This window comes from Hyposmocoma kahamanoa, unplaced genomic scaffold, assembly GCF_003589595.1.
Source record: "Hyposmocoma kahamanoa isolate Upper Pololo Valley unplaced genomic scaffold, ASM358959v1 62, whole genome shotgun sequence".
In the NCBI taxonomy this organism is placed as follows: domain Eukaryota; kingdom Metazoa; phylum Arthropoda; class Insecta; order Lepidoptera; family Cosmopterigidae; genus Hyposmocoma; species Hyposmocoma kahamanoa.
The window spans coordinates 16429131-16451657 of record NW_020653850.1 but is presented as its reverse complement, the minus strand read 5'-3'; the positions used below and the strand labels follow the sequence as shown (position 1 = coordinate 16451657).

The following is a 22527-nucleotide window of genomic DNA, read 5'->3' as shown; positions in this document are numbered from 1 at the left end:
TACTATTTTTCATAGTTTTATTGGTTCTACATTGCAAACTGTCATCCTCAATTCATGCCCCTTAAAAATTCATTTTTGTGACAAAAAGTAGCCTATGTCCTTCTAGTACCCATCTATCTATCTCTATACCAAAATTCATCAATATTGGTTCTAAGGATCAGGTGTTAAAATGTAACAGACAAGGGAAAGGACAGAGCCCGTAGTCCCAGTCGTCACCACTGGCTTTATTCCTATTATATATACATATATTGGTCATATTATTGTGGTGTTCCATTGTTCCGTTATACATTAACACAAAATCACTCTGTCATACGATAAAAAGAATAATTTTCAAAATAGATGCCCCATCAACCTCTCACTTATTGCCAAACACCAGCATTGTGTGGAAACAATTAAATTGACTTATCTATCAACATGAAACTGTTACTCAATTGATCTGATAAGTAATTATCACTAGTAGATAGTTAATTTTAAACACCAGTTTTTTATTATCTTTTAATTACATAATAATAGAGCTTGAACAAGATGTTTTACTTTCATGACTGATGGCTCAATGATCATACACTTTATTTATACTCAGGTCTTAGGTTCAATCCATGTTAGAAATAATACAGGAAACTAATTTTTCTGAATTGTTTGTGATTCTGGGGTGTGAATTTCCTAGTTTGAAATAAGGTAATCGATGCGATTGTCTTGCACATTTCTTATTGTTTACATAAGGCCAGACAGTAGGTAAATATATTTAAATTATGTATGAATGTATATATTCTTATGTTATGTCATAAAACTTATATTTTAAAATCTTTGGCATGAAGATTGCTGACAAATTGCTTGTGCTTTTGTATTACAAGTTTGTTGTTACAACACAAAAAGAGATATTCTCTTTATGGCAAAAATGAAATGGGTTGCTGGGACATGATTCACATGACTATGACAAAGTTTTATCTCTTCTTTGTTTACTAGTTTAATATAAATTTCTTAAAAATGACCATGATTTCCATGATATGAATTTTGTATAGGACGATTCTTATTTCCTCTTTTTAGATTTTGTAACTACTTAACATCTTCTGCTACATTTTTATCTAATTGATATATTAATTAATGATTTAACGTCCTGAATGAATGGCAATGATAGGAAGTTGGGCAGGCAAAGTCTCTTTGAAAATATGATTGCCATAGAAATCATTGAGCAGTGATTGTTCCAATTGTTTTAATACAAGGCTAGGTAGATAGCAATACTCATTCATGGTCAGTTATATCAACATGCTCATGAATATGACTCATGTCCTCCATAAGTTACAGCTCATGTAACACAAACTTGCCAGTAAACTGCTAACAGTGTCTTTCATCGGATGCTGTACTAATTACTATTTATTAGTCAGCTAATTCATATGTTAATATATACCTACTCTGACCACAAACGTCGCCTGCTATGTACAAACTGTGGAAAATTGTTTCTCCTAAATATTGTATGTTTCTTAATTGACTGTGCTAAATAGTGTAGTTTGATCAAGGAGCTTGTTTATTTCGAGGCTTGTTACAGGGTTGTCGCCGAGACGAGCGGGCTATGAGTTGGGTCATGCAATAAACATGGAAGTGGTAAACACAAGTGAAGGTCTATATGAGCAAAGAGAGAATATACCAGGAAGTAGTACCGACAGCGACGCTTCCAGCACGGTGGAGAGCAGTGAACAACTGAGCGAAGAGATAGACCAATCAGACGATGATGACGATCTAAGAGAAGACCTTCAAAAGACTATTCCCGAATGCTACAAATCCGACTCAAACATTACATCACATGCATCCAGTGACATCACAAACGATGAAGAATTTCAAGCAACGGCCCTTTGCCAGTTTATGGATATTTTAAACGATCTAGATGAGGTTTTAGACAAGTCTTTATTAGCTTGCCTTGATGATCCGAGCAACTTTGACAGTGACGAAGAAGATCTCATCTGTAAAATAAAAGAATGTATTGGTCATTCCGAAGCGTCTCATTCTGAAGATCTAAGTTCTATAGACGATAATACTCAAGTAGTATGTGGTGCCCATCCTTCAGCGTCAGTTTTAGAAGACGATGTCACAGAAGTAATTTCTGAAAGGCCACATTTGACATTAGGTCGATCCAAAAGTTTTGTTGATCTATCTGAAACCCAAAGACAAAGCATGGTAACTTCATTAGAGAGAGCGAGCACAATGAATGATCACTTACGTAATTCAATGCGTCGATTGGACCCTATAATGCTGCCAGCTATATCAACAGAGAATGTGGAGCCTTTAACACTCCCAGTTATATTATTTTTAGAGCATCATGCTAATTTGCGGCCTACAAGTGCGCCTATACAATTGCAATTGACCGCTGCTAACTTGAGTAATAATGGTGCGTCCGGGCCCCTGATCGTGGGTCGCAGAGCTCTGCTAATGAATCGAGCCTTGTCACTGCCATCACCAGGGGAGAGCGACGTGACAGGAGAGTGGACTGGGCGGAACACAGCTCGAAGTACTGCTCGAAGTTCTACAACAAGTTCGTCAGACGAATCACTAGCAGGAGTCATGCCAATGAACCAAATTACCGCCCCTGCTGACGAGAGGTAAGTGACGTAATGTTATGTAAACAGATTTTTCGAACGAAACCGAAAGGTAGTCCAAACAATAGCTTTTTTGTTCTCATTGTGATATGGCCTTTGGAGTTCTAAATCAACTTGACGGCCATTTAAGATTATGTTTGCCAATAAACGAAACAATTATACGATAACTTTTGGATGGCATATCAGAGACACAAACTATAAAAATTGCTTTATCAAATAAAATAAAAATATTTGTGGTCCTATATATCTGAAAGTAAACTTTCGCAAAATGTCGGTGCAACTCAAACTTTCTAATATTTATTATCGGCCCACGATCTTTACATTATACTCTTTCCAGACTCGAAGAAACTGACGATCCACCGTTCGGTGTATGGCCACATCGCATGAGTGCTATGCTGGCGTGCCTCAGCTGCACCGTGGGAATATTTAACATTTCGCGATTTGCCATATTCAGTGTTCATTTTGGAGGTAAGAATCCTGAAAAGTATTTAGTATTTAAACATGAAAAATTATGAAACATCCATTTACAAAATTTGTAAATAGATGGTTTTGTAATGGTTGTAGCGACATCGATTGTTATAGTCACAGCTTATGACTTGTCCTTTAGGAAAAATCCTTCAGGTAATTTTAGTTCGTTGCTTATGCATATAGCATGTCAATCTTGCTTTACTCGCCTACGCTCATTACGCACTTGAATGACAGCACTTAATGACTCAGTTGAACACGTCACCGTGATACAAAATTAATGTTGGTCATTAATTTGAAAATTTCCATCTCGGAGAAGACCACAAAAGTTTTTCGTTGACAAAATGTTCATACTTGGGAATGCAACTACGCAAACAAAAACCACATGTTCTTGGAATTTATTATTGTTTCCAGCAAGCTTCATAATACAGTTCGTGATGCTATCGCTGTTGATCGGAATCCCATTGTTTACACTATACTTATGTCTGGGACAAGTACTAGAATCCGGGCCGGTGGATATGTGGAGGATATCCCCTATATTCCAAGGAGTGGGAGTGTCAATACTCATCACGCAGGCTGTCATAGGGATGTACAGTATCATTGGCCTATCTTGGATTTTTGTTTATTTCCGAGATTCATTCATATCTACCGATGATAGATACAAATGGGCATTACCACATGAATACAATTTCGAAGGTGAGTTTCAAATTACACTAAAATGTTTGTCATTTGCGCTAATGTTCGAGCTCAAAACGAATCAGTAAATAATACAGGAAAACGATTACGAGACTGGAGAAGGTCGCTAAAATGGCGGTCTTTTAGTGAATTATTTTTTTCATTAAGCATCATGATGAGAAAAGTGAGATGACGCGTTTGTTGATCGAATCGATTTGATTTTACAGACGGGGCTATAAAAAACGGTACATTTAAGATACAAGAGACGTTACCTCAGTACTTCAATAGCGAAGTATTACAAAGAAATTTGGGGGCCAGCAATTCGTACTTTGGAACAATAAAGTTTCAAGTTGCATTTAACTTAGCCGTAGTGTGGATGATTGTCTTCGTCGCGCTCAGCAAAGGATTGAGGTCTTACGGCAAGGTGAGATAAACTTATCCTTGAATATAATTAAAATTACACATTAAAATATATCTGGCATTCCAGCCGCTGTTTTAGACATTTTTATATATTCTTTCATTATATTTTGGTGTTATTATAAAAATATTGTGATATTAGGGGTTAAAGTATCAAATTCCTAGGATCCTAGTCTCTTCGAAATTAATACGAGTTTTTGAGTCAGGGACTGAGGCATGAGTGTAAATTTGTAATCATTCAAACTTATCTACGGCATTTGCGTAAAGATTTTTATTTAGATCCTAATTATATACCCATAAGGTTTAAATTAAAATCTTAACGCAAACGTGATTAAGTTTACATATTTCAAAACTTACACTAAGGCCCCTGCTACACTCGTTCTCCGTCCGACATCCATTCGAAACAATTGCTGTCAAGTAAATAATACTCGACCAAAAGAAGACGCATGATGCGAATGAAGCTTCATATTTGACATTATTTTTTAATTTGGTCGAGTGTTATTTATTTGACAGCAATTGTTTCGGAAGGATGTCGGATGGAGAACGGAAGTAGGCCCAGATTCCGAGGCGAAATTTTTTCAAATAAAATTCTAAGGATTCTGAATTTAAAATTTTGGTTTTTAAAAATTTGTCTTCGTTTTGGTTAATTTTGCATTTGCTCTCAAGTAGAACGTAAAGCTGCTGAAATACGTGTAATTTTTGAACGCGAGTTCCGAGGAATTCCAAACATGAACTACTTGTATGGAGCGGATACAAGTAATAAATCCTTTCGCGCTATTGATTGAGTGATAATGAATTTTAAATCTGGTAAACGAACTTTGAGGACGACCATAGCTCAAAGTAACAATGACGAGTTGCGGCTATTGTTGAAGTCGATCCATCGGAAAGTACGGCGAAATTAGCAGCATGGTTTGATGTAATTATGCCAACAATACGGTGTGAAATCGGTAAGAAGGAGAAAAATCTAGAAAATTGTCTGCAATATTCGAAAAGGACCATTACTGTGCGTTCCAGTTGTGAAGGGTAATAGTGCTGTTGAAATTACAGACACATGGGACTTGTCAATGTCTCAAGGTGACGGACGCAGTGGTACTGCCCCCCGATCTTTGCAATTTAAAGCTCTGAGCGACACTGCAACTGTTACGGATGCAGATGCACGACTTGTTCGTCCCGTCTTGAAAAAAAACTGTAACGGGCAACGGTTGTCTACGCTCGTCACAGCTACTTTACTGCCTCCGTGGCCGAACGGTTACCAAGCTGATCTGCCACGCAGAGGTCCAGGGTTCGATTCTCGTAACGGAAGAAAGATTTGTACGGCCTACATTTTTTTCTCTCGAGAATTTGGGTGTAATCTGCGTGTTTCCATGGAACCTACGACACGATGTATGTACACTACAATGCCAGAGCGCATACTGCCGAACAAACCATCTTCCTTTATCTGGAGTTGCAGATTAAAGTTCTTTACCACCCTTCATGCTCACCAGTGTTGCTCCTACCTATCCTATCACCACTCCACAATTCAGTTAATCTACAAGGAAAATAGTTTGATTCCTCTGAAGCCGCCGAAAATATACATATCAAAATATACATAATAAGTGATGCAGACCCTGACAGTATTATTTCTAAGGTCAAGTAAACGCCCAGTGTACATTATAATGAAAATATCGTATTCAAATTTAGCTCTATATATATTCTAATGATTCTGTATGACCATGGGGTGGGTAACTAAAATACTTATACTGCGTCTTTCATACAAAACTGACGGGGTGCTTGCTTGGGCTTATAATATTTAGTATATTTTAATGTACAATGGGCGCTCAGCGCTTTTCCCATTGTAGTTTTTGAAAATTTGTAAAATGTATATCGTGTACTACTACGTACTCGTGTTCTATTTAGTTCAGTTGATATAAAAAATATCATTGGTACCTATTGAATGCAGCGGTTTTCTTATAAAATTTCAAGGTAGGTAAGTTTGTTGATTCCATTTCTCCACTATTTTGCCGCAAAGGTATAAATGACCTTTCAGCAAATCTCTAAGTGTATTTATAGTGAAAGGGTAGAATTTTGTGTAAACAAGTGCGATTTTCTAAAAAAATTGTTTCAATTATATAGAACGGCAATTTCATATTTTAACTTTAATGCGATTGTAAAGTCAAAGCCAAAACGAAGTTTATTTATAAAGTTTACGCAACAGTTTTCTCTTTATAACAAAATATTTATCACAATTTTAAAAAGCAAACAAATTAACACGTTACGCAAATGGCAAATACTTATTAATAATAATAATGCACATATGTATTTCATAACAGGCAGTGTACATGTTGATATTTCTACCCATATGTGGCACTTTGGTGTTATGTACCAAGCTACTGACGCTCATACCGTACGACACAGTGACTAATATTTTCTCCGAGACTGAGTGGAGCGAATTCTTCATTAACAGTAACGTAAGTTATTTATTATTACGTATGTTACATTTTATAATTGCTTTTGTCCCACATAGGCATGGTAAATTTTAATTTTCTTTTGTTCGTATAATACCAACAGATTGTTTTGTTAAACGATTAAAAACAGGTGTTTTGTCATTGAAAGAATTATGATATTTCGCGATCCAAGTCTTTTGTTTGTTAATATACAAAGATACCAAACATGGGTACAATTAATTGGTTCAATTCATCGAGTTCCTTTCAGTACTACTACTACTAGTTGTATTGTTTGGAAAAAGGAAAATAAACGTTCCTTCCCTATTGTCCTTGAAATTCTACACGTTGACGGCACCGTAAGGTCACATTGTCTGTAATCATGACCGTTATTTAATCTTATAAAAAATGCTCTCATAAACTTTTCCAGAGTTGGGCGGCGGCAACACAAGAGACGTTTCTAACATGGGGCTTGCTTGGAGCGTGTATAATGCAGTTGACGTCACATAAGAATGCCAAAAATAAGACAAATGTAATGTTGCAAAGGGAGAGTGCCTATATTGCAGTGTTTACATTCGCAGTGCTTCTTCTTGGATCGTTCCTAGCGAACGCCTGCGTGCTTATATTGAAAAACTATGGCTTCAATTACCTACCTGGTAGTTACGGTGAGTACAATTTGATTTCCTATAAAAAGTTACCGTAGAAAATCAGTTGGCGTGAAAATTGTACAATCAGCGTAATAAAAGATCTGAACGGTCAAACCAACTATAATAGATTGATTACACATCCAATGTTGTCAATTGTATCTATACGTGCAAAGTGCTCATAACATCTGCACATTAGACAAAAATGATCATTATGTCAATGATATCAAGATGCATTTATCGTTTGTTGTGAATTTGAGTCGCGAATGTATCTTAAATTAATTTATAGATATGAAATTGAGCTTTGTCAAATTTGTAGATGTTTTGTGCGCTGATAAAATTAAATTTGTAAATAGTTTTGAATGGTTCATTCGTTCACATTGTTAGTGACTAAAAATCTTTTTTTCATTTGCTTTGCATAAGGAAAACAATTAAGTACGTAATTCTGTGTAGTTTTGAAGCGAAATTGTAAAAAAGTTAAAATTTTTGAAATAGTTGTTTTCATCGTTGTTATTTCGTTTTATTGTTGTTGGAGTATTCAAGTGTTATCAGAGACCTAGACAAACAACAATAGGCAATATAATAATATATCAATGTATTGATAAAACATTCTTGAAACTATAATAGTAGTTTTTCCTGGTCACTACATAATGTTATTCATTATTTCCCATTCCCATACAATTTTGAAACGTGTACCCTACTATGCACATAGCGAAAGACTGATTCCGAAACTAAGTAGACCTTGTGTCTTGGTACACCTCTCAAATATAGGGTGTTAACATATTTGAATTTTACTCAAAGAGCGATGATACTACCCATTGATATGAATAACTGATTTTACGGGATTATCTGAAATTACGGAAGAAAACAGTTCCATATAACATTATTATGGTACAGTGGTTTTTCGCAGTTTTAAGGGGGCTCTGTAGTAAATGTGTAAATAATTTCGTCTCTAACGAAGGTTCTATCGAAATCGAACGAATGATCTATCGAATAAATGTTCAACCAAACGAAGAGTGGGAAGAGAGTGGGAAGGCGAACCGTGTCGTGGTTGGGGACTTCACGTGAGAGTGAACGAAACAACAATAATATTATCAGTTCGAGATGGAGTGTTATATACATTGTTAAATAGTCTCGGTTTTCCTCTGCTACTTACCTTCGGTCTTCCCTTCTATGATTCTTCTAAGAAAACTGTCGTGACGTATCTTATGCCCAAACATCTTTCCTTAACTAATCGAGGGATAAAATTTTCAGAAACAATAAAATCATCGCAATTCCTATGGCCAACATCAGAACCGCTGCCAGGCAATCAAGTATCAACTCCAGTACGATTCATGGGCCATTACGGAAGCTTAGTTGGTGTGACTGTGTGGAAGAATGGCAACAACCCACGCGCGTTGAGCGGTTGGCAACCGTTACAATTGGCCACACAACTTGTGCCAGCCACGCTAGCTGTTCTACCTGCTAATTTGGTAAGTCACTATTGCTGGTACTGTATTTAAAGAACTTTTAAAGAATCATATTTCGCTAGGATCGACGTTGATATTATTTATTGTAGAAACAAAAGGAAAAAATCACATACGTTACTGTGATGAAGATTTACTTAAAATACTAGCAGTGTTCTTCCTTTGTATGATGTCTGACGGCCTCGGTGGTGGAGTGGCTTGCACTCCGGTTTTCATGGTGTCGCCATCTCTGAGGTTCCAGGTTCGATCCCCGGTCGGGTCAATGTAGAAAACTTTTCTATATTGTCTCGGGTCCTCGGGGTCTGTTCGTGGTACCGTTGTTGTTTCCGATTTCCATAACACAAGTGCTTTAGCTACTTACTTTTTGGACCAGAGTAACGTGTGTGATGTTGTTAATATTTGTATGACTACCCTTAAGCTGGGTATCTATTAATCTCCGCGCATCTGCAAGTGCTCCACTAATAGATACGTTGCTTACGTTACCGCGAACTCATTGCTATGGACCACTCCATCTCCCCATCCCCACCATCTCGGAAGATAAATGTTTAGCTTTGCAGACGCGCGGAACAGAGTCGATGTGCGAACCTAATGGAGCACTCGGTTTTCTTGTAGTGATATGCGTAACGTCTCCATTTGAGCTGTTATAAATGCGCGGAGTAAAATTGGTGCGCAAACCTAATGGAATGTATAAACCCACCTTTGTACATTATTAATAATAATAACGCACACATTCAACATAGCCCCGCACTAGGGAAACCCTGTCGCGGGTGCCGACCACAAATTACACCCAAACTCACGAGAGAAATAAATGTAGGCCATATAAATATTTCTCCCGGCCCGGGAATCGAACCTGGGACCGCTGCGTGGCAGTCTGGCATGGTAACCGTTCGACCACGGAGGCAGTTACTTGACTAATTGACATTGACTTAGGTTAGCCATTCGGACCTTACATTTTTGTTTATATAATATGATTTTGTAGAATGAGCCCAGTGAGAGCCACGGACCTAGAATCTAAACTCTGAAGGGAAGGGAACCGAATAAGTAGTCGGAGTCGAGTTCGAATTTTCGCTTTTTTTTTCTTTTTCTTTTATAACATCAAGTGACGGGACGAGCAAGTCGTGGGCCTGATAGTAAGCTACACGCCTGTCCATAACAGTTACACTCAGAGTTTTAAATTGCAAAGATCTGAGGGGCACTACCACTGCGCCCCTCACCCTGAGACATAAGTTGACAAGTCCCATGTGCCTGTAATTTCACCAGCACCCTTACCCTTCAAAACCGGAACGCAGCAGTGCTCACATTACTGTTTGGAGGCAGAAATAGGTAAGGTGGCAGTACTACCCTGGACGAACTCTTTCACAAGGAGCTCTACTGCAACTAATTCCCGTGTCGTGGAGATGGGATTTTAGTTAGTAATCGAGCGGTTTGGGCACCTCTACCATGGGGACTCCATTTCATCCTTTTAGTCAAGTTCTCGTCCTTATAATGAAGCCTATAATATATTTACACCTTTAAAAGTACTCTATATCTTCGTATTAGCAGTATAATTATTTGATGATCATATTTGAAACTGCATATTAATAATGTGTAAAATACCTTTATTGAAACGATCGAGTATATAACCAGAAATAGAGACGAAATAAGAGTCATACATTCCTGGTAACTCATCACTTATAAATATCAACTCTCTTTTGCACTGAAATTACAAATTAGAAAGCTGAAATAGTACAGCACCAACAATATTGACCTGTGTATACGTATGACCGTATATTCCAAAAATATTCTGTATTTATTGTAATAAAGAAACACTGGTGCGCTGTTTCTTTCGGTGGTGTGGGTAAAAACAGCAAAACATCTAATAACAAGTCACGCGGAATCAAATATCATCGGTAATTAAATATGTAATTTTGCAATTTTCGTCCATTATAGCAAAGCTCAAGTTACCTGGTCGATTTGAAGTGAAACAGTTTACGACACCCATTGACGACACCCGTCAATTGTTTCGAACACGGGCTAGCCAATCGGAGCGCAGTTGTTACAGTAATGATATGGCAGCATAGTTTTCAAACAAATTAATTGATATTTCGTCTCTATTTCTGGTTATATACTCGATGATAGAAACAGAGTACCTTCATATATGTATGTATAAAATTACAAATACTTTTTCAGCTCTCTCCAGCCTGGGCAGTTATATTCTACTTCATCTTGATAATGTTCGGGCTGGCACAACAACTGGCAATATGGCACTGCGTCATCACAGGCATTCTGGCCATCGATGCGAGATCACTTCGCGTCTGGGAGACCACAATAACATTCCTGAGTTGCGTCTTTGGATTGGCTATGGGGCTTTTGCTCACTACTGATGTAAGTTTTAAAATTTACTTTTCTTCAGCCTAGTAGTCGGGTAAAGTAGATGTTACTGTATAAATTTTAATTTGTTATGTTTTTGCAACACTTAACAAATGTATTTTTGCAACACTTTTAGCAAACTATATTATTGTAACACTTTTAGCAAACTGGCGCACTTTTTAAGCATTTCATGATACAATGTGTTTTCATGATAACAAACATATTTTATTATAGGGGTTACCTTAGATATATTGAGTAAATAAAATGAAGTATTTTTTTCGGACCAACTAAATTCTTACACAATTATAATATTAAAAATTTTAATCACATACATTAATAAATAAATATAACTGACAATAAAAATGAGCTATAAATAACATAAATGAAAAAAAAGGCAAATTTCATTACCATGAAAATTTAAATTTGAAAAATTTAAATATAAAATTTAAAAAATAAAATAAATTTAATTAAATGTAGCATGCAATGTAACAAATAGTATCTTAATCTAAACTGCCAATATAAAGCTGCATTCGGTGGGTCTGGATGGGACAGTCTATTTTGTTTGCTACAACAGTTAGAATACTACACTACAATACTACACAAATCGCCAAAGTGAGGTTACCCGCTTTCTCAGAATGGCATGAAAGCCGTCTAAGGAAGCATAATTTATAAATATTTTGCTTTATTATTCTGCCCTGATAAGCCGAAAAGCGCTATCTCAATCGGAGTAAGTTTTGAGAAAATCGACTTTTTGTACATACATATATTTTCGCTCCTTCAAAAATAAAACTTTTTGAAAATGTTAAAACTTATTTATACGTATTTTTGACTGATAAATTTATTGACATACCTAAATTATCCACAAATTGTACCATTATACCTATTTTGTGAGATACCGCTATTTTGATTATAAAGAAAGGTTTCAAAAATTGAGATATAAAAATACTTCTTAATGGTTTTTTAAATGTTTTCAGTTAGATAGCGCTATTTCTATTATACCATTAGAAGCGAAATTATTATAGCTATTGAATGGTATAAAAAAACTAAAATCTCAGAGATAGCGCCTTTCGGCTTAGCAGGCCAGTATTTGCACATTAATAATTTCGAAATATTTTGTTTTATTATTGCACACTTTGTAATGTGAAAATTTTCTACAATTATCAGGCCTCATTCACTCCACTCGCTCATTTATTCTAGTTTTATTATTAGCTTAAGCTAAGAATAAAATTAGAATAAATGGGCGAGGCAAAACCAACATAAAGTCCATTCAGCTGAATGCTCTGTTAAATAACATGACGTCTCAAGGTTTACGAAGTGTAGCGTAGTGTATGTATATTATAATTATGGTCCAACAATGCCGAGTGTCTACATTACTAGAAGAAGCGCATCGGCATTATGATTAATAATCATACTAAAAACTAGTGGAGTTATTTCACAAAATAATATCTCATTAACACAATCGTAATATTTATTAAATATCATACTGTTTTTACTATTTAAAATTTTTGTAAAAATACTCCATGCTTTGTTTCTTTAAACAAAGATCCGCAACAATAGAGAAATTTGTAAGATCTTTTGGCTCGATCCGTAGCTCAGTTGGTAAGAGCGGCAGCCACATTGTGGCAGATCCAGTTAGATCGTAGAAATTGTTCTTTGTGTTTGTTCGATCTTGGTATCAATAATAATAATTTTCGACGCTGCGTCATATGACCTTCATTACGCCTTGCGTTCATAGTAAAACCTGTTTCATATCAAGGGAAACTAGTTCACTAGGCTCGATCAGTACCTTTACTACAATTTGAAAACACACGGCACGGTTTATCGCAAATTACGTCTCTCCTTGTACAAATAATTTACACGACCGATAGAGAATTCGACTTTAATCTCATGGTAAGGGTACGGAATATAGCAAAGATACATTTTATAGTAAATCGAGCCGATTTCTCTTGCACCTACTGGGTGCTCCTACTGGTAGGACCAAAAGGATAATTATAATCCTCGTGCTCCTACTAATGTAGTTAATGTTATCTATACTTATATGTAACTGTCTAATTACAATTAATCGATTTAAATAAATATGAATACTTTCAGATATAGAAACTGCGAGGCTGATTTTCTTCAGTTACTTCCATAGTTAAATATGTCCCATTTATTGTGTCACTATCACTACAGCCACTTGGTGGCTTTTTCGTAAGAACTAAAGGCGCTTTCCGGTAGTTTGTTCGTCCCGTTACTTCATATTATAAAAAATAAAAAAAGGTCCTGGTCTGAGCTTTCTCAAGAATAATTAAATTACGTTCAATGTTGCTAGGTTTTAGTATCATACCTAAAATTGATACGGTAATACTATAGAATTTGTACAGGTATTGCACATTATTATTACAGATGGAAAGAAATTCTTATAAATTTTAAACTTAAAACGTACTTTCTTAAACGTGCTTATAATGAGACTTTTCACTAAAACGCTTCTTAGTTTGAAGCTTATAAAATCATTAATTAGGAAAACGTTTAAGTCCATAGACAGGTTTTACTATGAACGCAAGGCGTAATGAAGGTCATATGACGCAGCGTCGAAAATGATTATTATTGATGCAAAGATCGAACAAACATAAAGAACAATTTCTACGATCCCACTGGATCTGCCACAACGTGGCTGCTTCTCTTACCAACTGAGCTAACAGATCTTACAAATTTCTCTATTGTTGCGGATTTTTGTTTAAAGAAACAAAGCGTGGAGTATTTTTACAAAAATTTGAAATAGTAAAAACAGTATGATATTTAATAAATATTACGATTGTGTTAATGATATATTTTTTTGTGAAATAACTCCACTAGTTTTTATTATGATTATTAATCATAATGCCGATGCTGTGAAGTGGGTCCTAAAATCTCTCACTAGATGTCATTAGCGGTTCAGAATGCCGAAAAATCCAGTACAAAGACCTTTAACAAATACACATAGGACAGTTTCAATTAGCTTAGTTGGTAAGAGCAGTTCTACGGTGCAGTATGGTCGTGGGTTCACGTCCCATCGGGGCGAAATAGTTGTTCTATGTGTTCGATATTTGTATCTATTAATAATCATAATATTACGATTACTTTAATTTGGTAACTCGCTTTTTGTGACCTAAAATGTATGCTAACTTTCAATCTCCAGGCGGGCATCAGAATAGTCCACTTCATAGACTACGTATGGGTGGGATCGTGGTGGCAGTGCGCAGTACAAGTGTCGCTTGCGTGTGGCGTGTTCGTAGTACGCGGTCGACCTTATTCACCGGACGTCGTAGTGGGCGCTCTCTACGATTCCCGCTCCAGATTGTCCGCCACTTTAGCTGCATTGCTCAGTTTTACCTGGACCGTTATATTGCCTGTTTTGTTGTGTGTAAGTATCATTATAGATTCCAAGACTTTCGTGGTTATTCACTAAGTGATTATCACTAATTACAGGTTTCTTTCCACGATATTATTTCTTTTATTTTTCCGATATTTCGGAACGGTTACAGGCTCCATGGTTGCGGGTTGACTCAGTAATTAGTAGATGTGATTTATTGTAACAAAACTACAAAAAAATATTGATATAAAAATAAATCAAGGCCTACGTTTACCCACAATCACACCGTTTAGGATTTGACGTGATAACGATAGTATCGAAATTTGACATCACCATTCGCCTTGTCCAAGTTGAATCAGTTTTTTCTAAAACTCGATTTCGTGCGTAATTTAACTTCTTCCTAAGTTTAAGTGTAAACCTTAAACGTTTATGTGGTTTTTGCTGAATAAAAACATCGCTAAGAATCATATTAGAGAAGGTTCTCAACACTCTTCGAAGTCTGTAATATTCATCGAGCACAAAATTTTATCCATATCATATCATCGTCGCATCGTACGTACGTTTTTTGAAGTAATGCCTATTTTTAACTGTGCAAAACACTTGGTCTATTTCAGTACAATCATAAGATCATATCAAACTTGATAACTATCAAGTTTGATATTTGAGGACATCAAACTTGATAGTTACAATCGAAAATCACCCGTAATAGAACTGAATAAGGTACGCCACTGCGTGCTTCATTTGATCTTGGTTAGATGTTATAAAAAAGACAAAGTTAATGGTGCACTTGTTCCAGGCAATATGCGTAATGGATTTCCGTATTGGACAACAACGACAACTTTATAGTTGGAGGAAACCTGCAGGGTAAGCTTACTTAACCTTACACACAAATGTGAAATTTAGATTACACGGAATTGCGAAACAAAATTGTCAATAAATTGTACGCGATTTGTATCGTGCATCTGCACTGCTGCACCCGCGAAGACATCCTAAAGGCAACAGATAGCGGTAAAGAGGTGGCTGCTTACTGGGCCAAAGAAATAAGAACACAGGATTCCTACTGGTTTTTGTCATTGACTCATCAAGAACAAGAATCGGGCGTCAATTTTAGTCGATTACTTTTCCTTTGTAGAAGAGGGTGTGTAATGTATCAGATAAATATAATGAATCGTTAGGTTGCTAATATAATGAGCGTTAGCTCATTTAATGTAATTTTATTTAAATAATAATTCACTTTTCACATAACAATCACTGAATATAACGAACGTTTAACTTTAACTTACATTCTATAATTTCATTTTTGATACTAATCATTAACCCTAACCCTCATAAGTTATAAACCTCATCATAACTAAATAGATAAACTGCAATAAAATTGTCATAAAACATATTCCGAAACGCAAACAAATTCGGGTTTGACCTTTTCATAACCTACCTTTAAAAGGAGTGGCAGTTCTTATATAAAAAGAGATGTATGTAAAATATTGTCATAAAATGTGAACATTATACTAAATTAAGTTATAGGAACTGTATTTAGTTCAAGTGAAAATTGTATTAAATGAACGTTGCATCTAAATTAGTTTATTTAATTTTCACACAAACGAGATGCACCCTTAAAGGGACATAATCTCTTTGAATTGAAGTTTGAAAGCAGTAGAGCTCCTTGTAGAGGGTTCGTCCGGGATAGTACTGCCACCTTATCTATTTCTGCCGCCAAGCAGTAATGCCAGCATTACTGTGTTTCGGTTTGGAAGGGTAAGGGTGCTGGTAAAATTACAGGCACATGAGACTTGTCTACTTATTTCTCAGGGTGACGGACGCAGTGGCGTTGCCCTTCAGATCTTTGCTATTAAAGCTGAGTAACACTGCAACTGTTATGGACAGGCGTGTAGCTAACCATCAGGCGCACGACTTGTTCGTCCCGTCACTTGATATTATAAATAAAATATATATATATATATTCACTATACTAATATGTCTCCAGATACTGGCCAATATGGGCGCGGCAACTGGCCGTGTTATTGCAACAGGGCGCGCTGCTGATTGTACCAGTCGGTGCCTTCATACAGACATGGCGGTACATGAGTAAAGGGCCGCCTGATATATTGGAGGTAAGTTGCAGGAACAAATTAAATGTAAATGACAACAAAATAATATAGAATGCTCAGTATTGCTAGGAAGGGTAAAGTTTTGTACTGTGTACAGTCATCATCAAAATGATCCGAGCGCTGAAATTTCTTTTTCAAACGCATTTTACTTTAAAAGGGCATTTTAAATTTATTGGGAGATAAGGTGTATATGTATATTAAATGTTGTGAGTTTGCACTGTTTGAAAAGGTCCTGGTTGAGAGATAAGGTGTATATGTTTATTAAATATTGTGAGTTTGCACTGTTTGAAAAGGTCCTGCGTTCAATTCCCAGTAGGAACAATTTTGGAAATGTTCTCTCCTATATTGGTTCTGGTCGAGTTGTTGTTGAATGCCATATAAGCATTTAACAATGCATCAAATATATGTATACAGCAAACAATCGATAGGTGTGATTGCTTGGCACGATATGGTTACTCTATCTCGTGTAATAGATATTTTAAAATTAATTGTTTGATTAGTGCGATTGCTCTGGTAATTTTAATGCTGACTGTACATACTACAATACATACTAATAACTAACACTCGCTAACGTAATCGTGTTTAATTAACCTCATTCGTTTCGATTCGACAACGTACAATCAATTGAATTATATAAATTAACTTACGTAACAAAGAGAACTTAGTACTAGATTGTCTGTATTTACTAAAAATTTCGTTACCTATTTGAACTTTAGTGTTAAAAACTTGAATGCGTACGAAATTGAATATAAACAGTGTTTGAATGCTGAGGCAAGTAGTGAAGAGCCCAATGCACAACAGAGGGAGACGGGAAACTTGTGTAAAATAATTAATAAATCGGCTGTTTACAGACCACGACGCCATGTTATACCACATATAATATATTCAATATCGCACACAAGCAAAGATTTGAGCAATTCTTATTGATTTTAAAATGATAATGAATATGTCATCATTGGATTTTACGCGTTAATTTTTCTATACGCGATATTCGAAACAAAAAAAAGTTTTTTATTGGAAAGGTAATATACCTATACATAAAAGCAGCCGCAGTAGCGAAAATGTTGATTTCATTTTGTGTGGAAATTAACCGTAACGATCAGCCTTAAAGCAAATAAATATCGCAATAATTCTTTCACTTGTGAAACAGCTTGTTACAAATTTTTAACCCCAAAATACAAAGACTTAATATAACATGCACTACTTGAAATTGTAACATTGTTTCGTATCTAATTAATAAACATAAGAGCGTTGACGCTTCCATTAAATTATCATACGAATTCTGGAGTCCTATAACGTCGCAGTGCTAGCTTTACGTCTGAATTGTAAGTTGAAAACCTTCACGGAAATTAACTTTATGACTATTATGATACTGTGATGAAAGTGAGCAATTTGGTGGTGTAAGTGATACCTTGTAGAATATTTAAGAGTGTAATTTTTGCACAACTGTCATTTTGCTCTTGTAATAAACAACATTTTTGGATATGTCCCGTCTTTGGTGTGAATACATTGCTACGCTTAATGCTGTATGTCAAGGTTCTTAGCTTTGAATTGTACCTTAAGTCGTCCATAAAGCGTACATTTGCAATTAAAATATTTGTCAAGTTTTCATAGCTTATCTCGTGGCGTAGATTTGATTTGTTTTAAAATTTTGATAAAACGTAGGTAACGAAAATTTCTGTTTTAAAATATGTTTTGTGTATATCCGGCATAAGCAAACCATTTCAGGTAGATTTCACCAAAGTCGAACATATCTTCTTCCAAGAATAAGACGCGAGAAATTAACGTTTTATTCTTGGAATATGACGCTAGACTTCTAATGTAAGGTTTTTGTGCTTACGCGCTACAAGGATTACGGGTCTAGTGACTGTACAGAAGAATTGGTAAGATTATTGTTGTTTCTATTGTTCGATGCATTTTTTTTTTATTATTATGTATGTTCATGTTGTTACATTTGCTTTATGTTTTATAGATCCCTTATTTAGTGTGCGATTGTTTTGCTTTGACGATTTTAAATACAGTAGCTCTACCATAATTTTACGGTTTATAATCTTGTATATTTGTAAGTCAATGTCTTGTATAGATAATTTTATGTTAGTAATTGTACATTTATGTACTTCTTTAGAATGAGGATGGTTACACTTGGAAATACGTATGCAACCGGGTATATATTATTGACAACCAAGTATCTCCTAATCTTAACCTAGCTCAGTCACTTGAACTGGAAAGCGCAACTTATATTGGTTGTCATAATTTCCAGCGCATCCAAAACCTATATCGGCCTCGCATGGGCCCGAATAGCTCGGGTCGTCCGTCGTCGGCTCCGCCGCGCGATGCTCGGCCGCCGTCCGCCACTGCGCCCGCGCCAGACCCCCCGCCCAAGTACACTCCCCCGCCGTCGTACTCTACTGCTACTGGTGCTAGGTTGCTGAATACGCTTAGACGGAGTTTTAGAACGCTCAGGAGGTGAGTTGGGATTTATTTTTGATGTAACAGTCGAACTTTCATTTAGCATTTGTCGAAAATAAAAAATACACGTCTGGCATGAGAATATCGATACTGACGAAAGCGAATAATATAGGTATTATGTCAAACGTCGCTGAATTCAATGTTTAGTGGAAAAAGTGTCCTGCTTGACCCAAAGGTATCGATATGACGAATGATTTCTGAGGGTATTTGAAACCATAAAGGGATGTGGAGTTAACATCGAAATGATCTGTGCAGTTAAAAGTACCAAAAATATATATTTACGGTGAGTTTAATTTTATCTATGTCTAAATTTACAGTGTGCTCAAAATATCTGACATCATTTGACAAATATCAATCTAAGCCAATGATTTCAAGATACAAATAAGTGCACATATCGATGGCTTTCTAGAATAGCGGTTTATCTCAAAACAACCTAATTCGTAAGAAAAATGGTTTAAAAACAACTGAAGGATATTTAACGTGCATAGCCGACGAATTATACGCCGTCCATGTTGCCACGTGTTTGTTTTAACCAACAAAAAGTACAGTGCTTTTTCACAATAAAATTTAGCACACCCTAAATACAACTGTGTTACAAAGACAATTGGTTTGAGCCACTGTTCTTGAACACCAGTGATATAGATAAAATTGAGTACTATAATATATGTATGTGTAAATATTGTTGGTTAGTTCAGATCATATTGATGTTAGCAAGATTTATACACAGAGTTGACTTTACGGTCACAAGTTTGAAGACTTTATTCGTGTGATGATTTGTTTTCTTCCCAGAATAACATCGGCGCGTACGGAGCAATCACAATCCGACGAAACAATGAACACGCCGATCACGCTAAGCGAAACGGTTGACCGCGAACAGCAGGCTCGAGAATCTCAACCTCCGGAATATAGCGGCGTTTTTGCCACGCCTTCTATCACAATCACAGATGAGACTGACTCCAGATCTAATCGTCCAAGGTCATCGACCTCCAGGAACTCCCTATCTCTAACCCGCAACTATTTAAGAAGGTCCTTCGTCCGCAAAAGCGACTCAGTAAAAAGCATCCGATCAAGTTTGCGACGAAGTTTCAAATATGGTGGTGCCTTAACAAGCAGCCATGAGCAGCTGGTGCGAGGGGCTGAACCGATGTCCAGCACAGTGGCCATGTCCGCGATGTTGGATAGCGATGGCTCCCCGCACGCGCGTAGCCTCGCCTCTGTGATATGATTCTCGTAACCTTATTTTTCCGGTCTCGACCAAACTTTTTTGTAAATTCATATAGATTGTTGTGCAGGGTCCATTCGAGCTGGAAATTATTTTCGGAACTGACCTGTACCATGAGTGAAAATGTTACTTCGTGCATCGCTTGGGGCGCTGTACAACTTGCCATACAAAATTGATAAATATTTGACGTGGACGCTAGCCACAACTCGCTGTAAACTCATGGTAGAGGCAAAGTATCTATACCACGAAATGGTAGTGTTAAGTCACTACAAGAATGATTCTCGCAATAAAAATATTTAACATTTCGTAAATCATATTTTAAGCGATCGCTAGGAATTTACAAACTGTAATCTCAATGTGGAGATACAGTACTGTAGTAAAAATGAGTTAAACAAGTGTTTCGAATACTAGTGATATTATTTAATTAAATATAATAGTTGTTAATAACAATAATTGCAGTGAAAAGTGACATTATTGTATTCATCTGTTGACTTGTTTTTGGTCTTGACTGTATTTTTTCATGTCATTGTACTTCCAATGTACAAATATTTCTGGCAAGTCAAATGTCAGAATATTATACATTGGTACATTTCTCAGTAAAGTAGCCAAAATGGACTTTGTATCGAATCCGGACATCACTAACTTTTAGTTTTAAGAAAAATTAACAACCTACGAGTTTACGTAAGCACAATAAGCCATTTAGGTGCTAGTTATACAATGAAAATTAAATGTACTTATGTATTACATTTAATTCGTATACTTAACAAAGAAAAATAATAACCTCAGAGCTTAGTTGTTTTTAGGATATAAAAAAGAATTTAGCAATTAATTTGAAATAGTTTTGGTAATTGTCAGACTAGAAATGTGTTCTCGTTAGGCTTAAGTTATTGTGTTATTGGAAGAAAACAAGACAATTAAGTAAGATATTTTATGGGGTATTTGAGTTGAACGTATTGCATCGCATAACTCGAACGTTGACTGTTCAGGATTTTTTTAATCATAATATTATTTTTTTCTCTATCCAGTAAGTTCCATTCATATAATACATCACACCATTACGACCTACTATGGTCAGTGTAAACTAAGAACTATCTAAAAAATATAGGATGATCCCTGTTACAGTTCATAAAACTCTACATAATATAACATTGTAACGACGTGCACTAATCGAGTTCTTAGGTTTTCGCGATTGTAACACATAGTAAACGAAACTATTTTTCCGGATTTAAATCGCGTATATTTGTTTTTGCAAACAAGTTGGTTTGTCCGAAAAAACAAATATACGCGATTTAAATCCGGCAAAATAGTTTCATTTCCGAAGTGCACTAATTTAAATATTTCATAAACTATTTTTATATGGCTCGCTTTTAAATGAGTAGGTTTTGTTAAGTAAATACAACACCAAATCAGTGTTTATTTGTGAGAAATAAGCGCAAAAACATTTGTTTCAAAAGTTCATTATTTTTTTTACGACAACTTGCAACGGTTACTTCGTTACACTGCATTTGCTAGAGATCAGGTATGTCGATAAAGTTTTCGATAATTTAATGAATAAATATATAGTGCAGTTATTCATTCCTAAAGTATGAATTTTAATCATAAACAATGAATTAACATGTCAGTGTTATTAATTATTGAAATTTTCTAAAATATCTATTGAAATTGCGTTTGAATTATAGTTGTCTTTTATGCCTTCAATATAATACAAGGCACTTCACGCATCAGTACATATAAAATTTCAGAGTTCAGAATACGTTATAAAAATTCAAGATATACTACTATAAGGCAGATATTTTGCTTCAAAAATCAAATTCACTGAAAATCTATCGACTTTACCTCATCCCAATGACAGACGTCAAGTGAAGTGGATCATCCTAGTTTGCATTTAGTTTAAGGCCCATTATATTCCGAAATGGAGCCGAGAAGAGCAGTGTACGCACGTGGGGAAAACATGTCAATAACTGTACACTATTGACTGAGGGAGACTTACTGTACGAGTCTTCGTATATTTTAGCATCACAATAAATAAAATCACATAACTAGGCAGTGAACGAGTTGTGTAGTGTTAAGTGATTTTAAGTGAAGTACAATGAACTTTTAAGCAAAATAGGTTGTTCAAATATTGTTTTATGATTAGGTTAGTTCGTATTAGTTCCTTCCTTGCATTTATGTGTGCTATGCGAGTGTTCTTATATTTTTAGTTCTTTTAGGCTCTAGTCACACGCTTCCACATTATGATTTTTATTTCAAACATCACGTTTTATCAAAGTTTTATTGTAGCTATTGCACATTTTTATCGCACGTGTATTTTTTTTAGTTTATTCTATCTTCATTTTCTTTTTACATTCCATTTTGTTGCAATATTTACAAGAT

General features: G+C 35.7%; 1 protein-coding gene across 1 annotated transcript; it reads left to right on the top strand.

Moving 5' to 3' along the window:
* The first annotated feature begins 1444 nt into the window (after window positions 1-1444).
* On the top strand, window positions 1445-20573 carry LOC113229595. Its single transcript, XM_026463248.1, has 13 exons — window positions 1445-2591; window positions 2926-3056; window positions 3468-3749; window positions 3956-4152; window positions 6455-6592; window positions 6996-7230; window positions 8464-8681; window positions 10845-11039; window positions 14182-14406; window positions 15152-15219; window positions 16340-16466; window positions 18724-18929; window positions 19722-20573. The coding sequence occupies exons 1-13, from the start codon at window positions 1591-1593 to the stop codon at window positions 20155-20157; spliced, it is 3459 nt and encodes a 1152-aa protein (XP_026319033.1). The 5' UTR covers window positions 1445-1590; the 3' UTR covers window positions 20158-20573.
* The last annotated feature ends 1954 nt before the right edge of the window (window positions 20574-22527 follow it).